The sequence below is a fragment of the Protobothrops mucrosquamatus genome, unplaced genomic scaffold (genome assembly GCF_001527695.2).
Source record: "Protobothrops mucrosquamatus isolate PMUCROS unplaced genomic scaffold, P.Mucros_1.0 scaffold102, whole genome shotgun sequence".
Classification (NCBI taxonomy): domain Eukaryota; kingdom Metazoa; phylum Chordata; class Lepidosauria; order Squamata; family Viperidae; genus Protobothrops; species Protobothrops mucrosquamatus.
Window position 1 is genome coordinate 330018 of NW_015386475.1, and position 10611 is coordinate 340628.

Sequence of the window (10611 nt, forward strand, 5' to 3'; positions counted from 1 at the left end):
TCCCCCCCCCCCCCCGTCCTAAATAACTTCAAAAATGTTCCCTTCTTTGCAAAGGTCTCAATCTATGTTTTGAATACTTCATTTATATTGCAATATTTATAACACATCCCCATCCTAACACTCTGAATGGAGTACAACAAAATCAATCACAAAAGACGAACACAAAAGTAAAAGCTCAATATAAATAATTCAAGAAATATAGTTATTTATTTATTGTGTATCCTGACATTATTTTTATTTTTATAAATAACTCAAGTCAGCAAACATACTTAATATCCCTTTCTCCTCCTACTTTCCCCACAACAACCCTGTGGGGTGAGCTGGACTGAGAGAGAGTGACTGGCCCAAGGCCCAGCCAGTCTTTCATGCTTGAACCAGAACTCATAGTCTCCTGGTTTTTAATCTTATGCCTTAACTACTAGACCAAACAGCAAAGTAATCTAATCTAATCTAATTTAATCATGCATAATGCCAGTTGGTACAGCCATTTATATCTCTTGGGAGAGGGCTTTTCATAAAATGTGAGCTACCAAGAAAATATCACTATCACCGTGTATCTTACAAGGACTGGAGATCTGCATCAAGTCCTCACTTGATGACCAGGTGGATGGGTTCAGTTCTGCCATATAGTATTTATAGGTATATCTTGGAACTATCCCACAGAAAAGATAAAAATAACAACTGACATCATTAAGTGAAATGTAAACTTTTCTTACTCTGTGTAGCTTCTTGTCTAATACCTTGTGATGAATTCTCAAATGGAGCAAGTCACAACTCCCTAAAGGAGGAGGTTGTCGACACACAATTTAATCTTTCTGGAAAAGAAACACTGCTCTGGGTTTAGAGTGGGGGATTGATCTGGTAACCCAGCTCTCACTTTATTCATAAGAGAGGAACAAAGGAGGCAGCAAATTTTAGGTAAACAGTATTTTCACTCAATTCAAAATGAAGCAGTTGCTTAGGAACAAAATGAGGAAGCATTTTATATAACAAAATCTTGAATTAAACCTTTTGGCAGCAGAAATATGTGGAAGCTCTACTGAACTTCCTTCTTATAGTGTATTGTTATTTGTGATGTATTATGTATGTCTATTGAATCACTTTCAAAATAAAGGGCAATGATGCCCATGGCAGAACATAGCATTACAATATGAAATCTACTTTGAGACATATAGGCAGGGTACATTGCAAACAATAAACTGGTCCATAATGGTGCCGTAAAATAAATCCCAAGGGCAGTATTAAATGATCATCTGAAACAGTTGTAACATGAATCCTATATTGTACAATGTGTTTGGTTACTAAAACAACATGTATGTTGTAATAACTATAAACCTCCTTTAATATTAGAATAAACAAAAAGATGACAATATTAAACAATAATAAAAGAATCAAAAGCTTATTATCATATATTTTGTGAATCATAATCCACAAATCTTATGATATAAAATGTTAGTTTTATAATTTAAACTTTACTTTAACTTGCCACACTCTTCCTGTTTTTGTTGCAGAAAAATAGCATGGCACCCCCTCTGAATACAAGAAGTCTTCAATTTATGTCCAATCATTTAACAACCATTTGAATTTACAAGAGTACTGAAAAACGTATGGACGTCTACTATTTACAACTGTAGTAGTGGCCCCCTAGCCACATGATAAAAATTCGGACACCCTGCAACTAGCATGTATTTATGGCAGTTGCAGTGTCCCAGGTTCATGTGATTGTAATTTACAACTTCCTGGGGGTTCCAACAAGCAAAGTCAATGGGGAAAACTAGATTTGCTTAACCACCACATGGTTCACTTAATGACCGTGGTGACTTGCTTAACAACTGTGACCAAAAAAGTGGTAAAATCAGACATGACTCACTTAATGAATGCATTGCTTAGTGATGGCAATTCTGGTCTCAATTGTGATCATAAATCAGGGACTACCATTACGTGCAATAAAAATCTTTCAGAACAGGTTGGCTGTTCTTAGCAAAAGTCTCTGTTATACTTCCAGCATGTCAGTTTGTTAGAGACCCATAAATTGGATGTACCGAAACATATGACCAAGGGATTGACATGGGTGGCAGAGAAGGGGAGCAATGACAGGAAATGTGTGATGATGTAATTATACAAAATGCTGTGACTAAAGTAATCACAGCATTTTTGTGATTATGTTATCATGTACATATTGTTATTTCGGTATCATTACAGTTTGCTGCAGATGTCAGTGGAATTGATTTGAAACAGATTTCAACGAAACTTGAGTGGTGATTTATCTTTGCAACACTGTACAGCCAGCTACTATATGGTGGTTCAATCGTATCAAAAGGCAAAACTTATTTTTGCACTTTTCATGAATTACATACAACTTGGGGTACTACAGTTCACCAATTTGGAAAAGACAATTTAGACGATTTTGTCAGTCAGGTGCTCAGTTCATTTTCCCACACATTCCAAAGCACCTTTTCTAAACTGAATCTGAAGCATTCCACCGTCAAATTACTTATATAGAATCTTTGAAGTGCTAAGAGCAGTTTAGATAATGATCACTGAAACAATGCATGTGTGCATTTCTAAATATTGCACCATGTTATAAGTTAGGGTAGAGAGAAGGAAAATGTGTCTATACCTGTTAAACAAAATTAGAATGCCAAATTTCTACTGCAGAATTTTGTAATAATTCCATGTATGAATTTGAACTAAGTTATCTATAGTTTAATTAATGTTTGTGAAATCTGATTGTTCTATTCTAAATCTGGATGTTATATGGCAGTGGTAGCGAACCTATGGCACGGGTGCCAGAGGCGGCACTCAGAGCCCTCACTGTGGGCACGCACGCCGTCGCCCCAGTCCTAGGCCTTCAGCTGGGTTTTATAAAACCTTTTCGCTTTAGGCCTCTGCCGCCGTGTGCAAAAAAAAAAAAAAGGTTCAATCAATCAGTCAATTTCAACTTCTTGCGGGGAAAAAAAAAGATCTTGCAAAGTTGGAATTGATTGATTGAACTTTTTAGTCCCACCCAGTCTGCCGTTACCACCGCAGCCACGCCTACCCAATGGGCCACACCCAGCCAATGGGCCACACCCAGCCAATGGCCACACCCACTTGGCACCCGACGATGCATAAGTGGGTTTTGGGTTGCAGTTTGGGCACTCAGTCTCTAAAAGGTTCGCCATCACTGTTATATGGGAACTCCTATCTGCAATCTCAGGGTACACTAGGTGCCTTTTCTATGCTGGAGCAGGACTGATAACTGTCATATTTACTTGTAGTAGTTTGTATTTCAACTGTTACCTTTTTTTCTTTCTACATATGCTCAAAGATATCTAATGTTCTCTTTGCTTCTGCAATGATTCTTTTTATCTTCCTGAAGATTTTAGTTCCCATGTATGCATACTCATTTAAAAATGCTATTTACAACAGAAATCTAGTCTTCAGGACATCATAGTAACAATTATATCCGTTAACTATAAAACAACTGCCTATTTAATAGCACATGGAAGCTATAAATTATAATTAATTTCAACTTTATTTCTACAGTGAAAGAAAAGTTATATCCAAGTAACAAGGGGTCTTCCACCATGAATGCATGTATGCAAATGTTTGGACATATCTAGTGAAACTGAATGTTCCAAAGAGTTACTAAATCAGCAGAAGCAGATATAACCTCTGTACAGTACATGTATATGTATTAAACATCACATCCTGAAGGGAGGCACTGTGGCTCAATGGCTTAATGAGCTGGAAATGGTCTCTGCTCCAGCAGTTTGAGCTTCAGCATCGTGTGGCGGGATGAGCTCCCATCACTCATTTCAGCTTCTGCCCACCTAGCAGTTTGAAAGCATATCCTATTCAAGTAGATAAATAGATACCACTTTGGTGGAGAGACGAGCTGGTGCTTCATGCAGATGGTCAGATTCCTACCAGCTGTGAACTCTCCCAGTTGCAACGCCCATTTGTGTGGCGGCTCCAGTGGAAGGAGGCCTTGTATGATGCTGCAGGAAGAGCTGCTAGTCTTTCTGGTGCAAAGCTAGCTCTCCCTCCTGTGGTGTACCTTGGGAAGAATGCAGGCATGTACCACAACTATGAGCTAGTAAATTGGTAGCCAAGCTACTATTCTGTATTAGCATTGTAGTTTCTTGGCTAATGTAACAATGCCATACTCTAATAAGTATAATAATAATCACATCCCAAACACTTATTCACATTTTTTATAAATTCAAAATAAAAAATAGTGAATATTTAGTCTTTTTATTATTGCTTTAGGATTCTCTTATTTCTTGTAAAACTCTCTAGTTCAGAAATACTTTTAGGTTTTCTTAATATGCTTAATATTTGAGCTCTCCTGACAGTTTTTCAACAGTATTTAACTTTGGGGAGTGCGACAGGCAAGCCGGCATTTTTAAATTTTCTTTCTTGTATTGTAAATACTACATGAGTGATTTAGAGGTACATTTCAAGCTGTTCTCTTACTGAGATAGCTAACTTCCTTTCAGCTTCAACTTCTGAAGAAGATTAGCTGTCGAAGACTGTCCTTTTACAGGAATTCCTGTCCAGTTACAGGAAAAGCTGTTATTTCTGACAAACGACGTATTAGAAAGCACTAACCAAAAGGATTTCTACATTTTGCACCTGTCATATTCACTGTTTTCTTCTTTTAAATTTACAGATAACTGCACATAAATGCTAAGTATGCATTCAGATTTCAAGGAAGATGTCATGTAAATTTGTACCACTCAGAGGTTGCATCAGTTTCTGTTCATTTAGGGATTAACTGAAACACATAATTTGACCAAGGATATTTAAACTTTCACATATAATTGTAAATGTATGGAAGAGCAGGCTAGTGAAAAAATTAGAGGGATCTCTGCCCCTTCTATTTGAACCTTCTCCCCAGCATTAGCATGGCAGAGTTACCTATAAATCTGCAAACTTGAAATAGGTAAGGGAGGAGAATAGAGAAAATGTATAGTTTGGAAGCTTTGCAGCCAGAAACAAATAGAGAAAACAACCAAATAAAAGAATATATTTTTCCTTCACAGAGACTGAATAGCCCAAAGGAAAAAGAAGAGGCACAGCAAAGCAAAACTCAGCAAGGCACAGCAAAGTACAATGTAGGAAGGTGCAAGTACTTTACATAGTGCCCATTAATAAAGAAGAAAAAGTTAGAAGAAATCCTAGAGAGAGAGAGAAATTAAAGACAGAGCAGTGTTTCTAAGACGAAAACACTGCTGCATGGGTACTAAAAATATAGAAATAATAGTAATTGTGTAATAGCAATAGTAAAAGAAATAGAGTATAGGATAATAGAAAGGCAATAGAAAGCACTCACATATAGATTTGTATTTTCCTTTTTTGTATGTTGGGGTTTTTCCCCAAAACATCTCCCTAATCCATGTGTGTGTGTGTGCACGCACGCACACACACACACACGTGTGTTCTCTGTTTTAATCCCAGCTTTTCCATAATGGCTGGACAAACAGCCACTTACATATAAATGAATTGTGACCACTACTCAGGGAAATGATTTCCATGAAATTTAGAGAATAATGAGAAGCAAATTTTACTGTACAGTTGTTTACAGAAATAGAAAAGAAAAAGTCAAGAAAAAGCTTTAGTTGTCAAGATATTTCCTTCCTATTTGCAAAAATATATTTGTTTCTGAATCAGAGCAAGATCAGGAGGACTATGCAGCATGCTTATGTAAGAGAATATTATTGTCCAGCAGGTAACTTGAGGGGGGAGGGGAGGCTAGAGGGCACATATGACATTCTGAGAACACAAGTTGATCTTTTTTTCTTTTAAGCTATCACTGTAAGGCTGCTTGTTTATATGCAGAAGAGCTGCCTGGAGTGCCCAGCAACTGCTTGAAGAAATGAGCTCCCTTCCTCAGGTTGCTCTCGACTCCTGCAACTTACCTTTGCCTTCTTTTCAGGGCAGGCTGGCACATTTCCAAGTTGTAGCAACTGATAATTCCGTTTTCTAAGTATAGCTATGCAGCTTATCTGGAGACCAGACCACTTTGTAGCATATTGCAGTCTTATTTCATTTAATTAAAGTCAAACAAAAATGGCATAGATGAGAAAGCAACCTCGGTAGCTGCCAAGGAAAATTACAATTGAGATACACTGCCTTTTTCAGAACAGGGAATAAGTAACCTCCAGTGCTCTTTATTTTCCTTCAATAGATACCTAAAGAGATTAATTTTATACGAATCTATCAATGACCTTCCTTTCATCTCATGTTTCCTCTAAGCTGATACTACAGGTAGTCCTCAACTTACAACAGTTTGTTTAGTGATTGTTCAACGGCACTGAAAAAAGTGACTTATGACTGTTTTTCACATCGATGACTGTTGCAGCATTCCCATGGTCATGGTGATCAAAATTCAGATGCTTGGCAACTAACTCATATTTATGAGGGTTGCAGTGTCCCAGGGTTATGTGATTACCTTTTGCGGCCCTCTGACAAACAAAGTCAATGAGGAAGCCAGATTCACTTAACAACTGTGTTACTAATTTAACAACTGCAATGATTCATTTAACAACTGTGACAAGAAAAGTTATAAAATGGTGCAAAATTCACTTAAATGTCTCACTTAGCAACAGATCTTTTGGCTCAATTGTGGGTCATAAATTGAGGACTACCTGTATACCAGCTTTCCTTTTTAAAAATAACTTTGACTGAAATTTAAAAAAAACTATAACAGTAATCCAAACTAAATTATGAAATAAAATAAAAAATAAAATAGAATAGAAAGTAAAAGAAAAGCAAAAAAATAGAAAAAAGGAAAAGGAAAAAATAAGAAAAAGAGAAAAGAAATATTTAAAGCAGTGACTTCTGATCTTCATCACAAGTACAAGCTTAGTAATTAACTTAGTGATTCTTCACCCCCTAGAAGATTCAATGCAAGTATCTCTTTGGAATGCAAAATGGGCGGCTTTTAATTTAATAAATACATGAATAGATAAATTTCCTAATCCCATAACCCATCCCTTATCCATAAATCATTAACATTTCAATTCTGATGTCAGTAAAAAGTCCATAAAAGGTTTCCAGAGTTTTATAGTAATATATCTTATTTTAACCTTGGTCAAACAAATTTATACTTTTCCTTTGTGCTTCTAACAATCTTGTGATTTCATCTTTAACATCTTTTGGAAATAATCTATTCATAGTAAGAGACATCTTTGCTGACATTGTAGCTGATATATTCTCGCACCCTTACATAAGTTTGAAATAACTGCAACTAATTATGCATATACACTATAATTTTGAAAACCCAAGTTTTTGCACCCCCTGGAATATCATCTCACACCCCCAGTGAGCACTCCCGGTTGGGAACCCCTGTACTAGATGGAATATACTTTTCAACCCATACAATTCCATCTGTTAAATATCAACTTTGGACTAGTCACCATTTTATTCAGCAATACTAAACATCCAGAAGACTACAAATATAGCTTTCACTTTTAAACTAAACTGACCCACAGCTGAAATTTTAAATAGCTGCAAAAAACTGAAAATAAAATGCAATATGAAACTGAGCTTTAGGACTCAATGGCTGAAAGTATGTGTTGGGGCTGTAAAAAATATGGATGTAGCAATGAGGCTAATAAGAATGGAATGATGCAGGATTTTTGCAACCCAATGTACGATTCAATATTTATTAAATAAACATTACTGCAATTTGGAAGCATTCAATTAAAATATGTTCTTCGTAACACAAAAAACTGAACAAAACACATTTCAAATATTTTATGAAAAACAAATATTATAATTATCCAAACTAAAATGAATGGCTACATTAATTCCAAACTCATAATTCACCTTGTTAAGGTTATTATCAATAATGGCATGTTTATTTTCCTAAGTACTTTACAAAAATAATAAACATGGTGTATGTACTTACCGTTATCTTTGTTGCTGTTCTCTTCAATTGTCATTTGTTCAGCCAGTTCAGAAAGTGACTCATCAATAGTCTGACTCCCACGCAATGTTAAAGAAAGTCTTCTCTTAAACTTTTTCATTCTACCAGCTATAAGCCTGGCTTGAGAAAGCCTATTAAAAAAAACAACAGTGCAAACTATATTTATCCAAGTTTAAAGGAATTATTGTTATCCAAATGTATATGCCACCTGACTAACAGCAATTCACTGCAGCTAAAAAAAAAACTATTTACATAACCAGGAAAAATATATTTATTGTTGCTTTTACCTATCAATATGTATTTCATAATTAAAAAATCACTTTAATGGAACAGCTAAGATCTGAAATAAAGAATTTGGAAATATCAATAGTATTGAACTAAAGATACAACAATAATTGCTTAATAAAGAATAATCTCTACCATAGTTAATGTATTTACAAATAACTGGAAAAGTAAAAAGTGACGTCAAAGGAGGACGTAACTCTGAAGAAAGGTGACTGAATTTGAAATACTTATACAGAATCAAAACAATTTAGTAGAATGTATTTACAACTGATATTTAAAAATTGCATGATAAAATGGATGGAAAACTTTGACAAAATAATAAAAATGGGACAATGGGGAAAACTGTGGGAAGAAATCAATACAATTTACACCAAGCTACAATTTGAGGGGAAATTGGTACAAAATATTCTACACATGGTGTAAGTGTCCATGATTGCCAAGATGAACAAATCACACCACAATAAATATTAGAAATGCCACAATAAAGGAACATTTTACAAAATCAAAGAGTCAAAGAAACATACAAAACATACAGAAAATTCTAAAAATAAGAATCAAATTAAAACCACAAATATTTTTATTAGGTATAATCCCAGAGAATGTAAACAAAAAGCTTCATACTTTATTAAGATATATGCTGACCATGGCAAGAATTAATCTGGTACAACATTGGAAAAGAGAAACCATGCCAACAATATAAGAATGGGAAACTAAGAGAATATGCAGTAATGGAAATATTCACTGTATATATTCACAGCAAAATGATGGAGTGAACATTTAGGAGTAGATGCTGTTTTTATTTCAAGTGATAACAACCTTGGCAGCATACAAAAGCACACCTTTTACACAAAATAAAATTATCGTTACCGATAAAACATTTATTAATGTGACAAAAATACATTCATTGAAGTAGCTTGTCAATATAAATTAAAAATGAAGGCTTTGGGCAAGAAAATAAAAGAAGCCAAAAAATTTGAATATATATTTATATAACATTTTAAAATCAATTTGAACTAATGTGCAATTGAACAATTCAAACCTTTTCATATCCATGATCATTCAAAGTATACCTATTATTTTTAAACGAGTATACACGAGCGTGCATAAATATTGTGCAGCTTTAATTAAAAAAATCAAATGCACCTCTTGTAAGTCTTACATTTTTATTGTGCTCTCTCTCTCTCTCTCTCTCTCTCTCTCTCTCTCTCTCTCTGTGTGTGTGTGTGTGTGTGTGTGTGTGTGTTGAGAAAACATTCCTAGCGAATTGAAGTGAGTCTGCATGGTGGCAGAAAGCATAATCAGAGAGAAACCAGTGGCCTAGTAAACCACAATGTTTATATTTACTAGCCATAACTCCAAAATAATATACAATAGCTAGCATGCTGACCTAATATGTAGAAGAATATTGCAAGATTTCTGAGAAAACAACAATTTATCTTTATTTATTCCACAATATAAATGGTGTAGTTATCTGCTGAGAAATCCAGTTTCGTCTAATAGTTAAGGTGCTGGGCTATGAATGAGGAACTAAATTCTAATCCTTACTTATGTTGGGAAGTCGAGTAGTCTCTCCCTCTCAGCTCTAGGAAGAAGACAATGGCAGCTACTCTGCAAATGTTGTCAAGAAAATTGCAAGGACTTGTCCAGGTAATTCTCAGGAGCAAAAACTGATTCCAAGTTGAGTCATTGACCCAATTAAAACCTGTCTGATTCAAGCTTCCAATAGGAGACAGCTGTCCCTTCCCTGCAGTGCCCTGCTTAAGATACAGAAAGAGAGAGAGAGATCAGAAAGAGAATGAGACAAAAGTAAAATTTCAGAAAGAATACAAAAAGAGTGGCTGGGAAGAATGGATGTCCCAACTCACTTTTTTCTCTGCCCTTTGCCACTATTTACTTCAATATCCCCTCAAATTATCCTGAAAGTATGTATTGTTTAATAGCCACGAGGTAGTCTATCTCTGCTCAAACTTTTATAAAAGCCTTATTGTTTGTCTTCTGCTTTCATGCTATCATTACCTCAAACTAAAGAAGCAAGAGTTGTACAGTAGTGCTAAACCCCAAAGAAAATACTGTCTTCTAAAGATGTTGAAATTTAGTTTATTTCAGTGTCACATATATGTATATGCGTAATATGCAGTTCCAGTGAACTTACTGTTTTATCTGCAATCTCTCCCCTACCGTAGCTTTGTAAGTAGCTTTCTTAAATACATCTTGCTTTATAGAAACATCGTGAAACACAAATGACAGACACAAGTGGATATTATGTAGATTACTGTTATATATGCCTCAATGGATTCCATTTTGGTGGACCATGCAATTTTTGTTTCTAAAAGAGACTTGTTTTACATCCCTTTCCATTTCCTGGCCAACTTCCACCACAAAATGCTAGCAGAAACAAAAAGCAAGCC

General features: G+C 35.2%; 1 protein-coding gene across 1 annotated transcript in view; it reads right to left on the minus strand.

The window, feature by feature from the left end:
* CDK17 (cyclin dependent kinase 17) overlaps positions 1-8029 on the minus strand; it is a 42650-nt gene extending 34621 nt beyond the window's left edge. Inside the window, exon 1 of the mRNA XM_015812638.1 lies at positions 7901-8029. Within this exon, the coding sequence (XP_015668124.1) occupies positions 7901-8018 (118 nt within the window). The 5' untranslated portion in view covers positions 8019-8029. The remainder of the gene's footprint in view (positions 1-7900) is intronic.
* Between the last annotated feature and the right edge of the window lie 2582 nt (positions 8030-10611).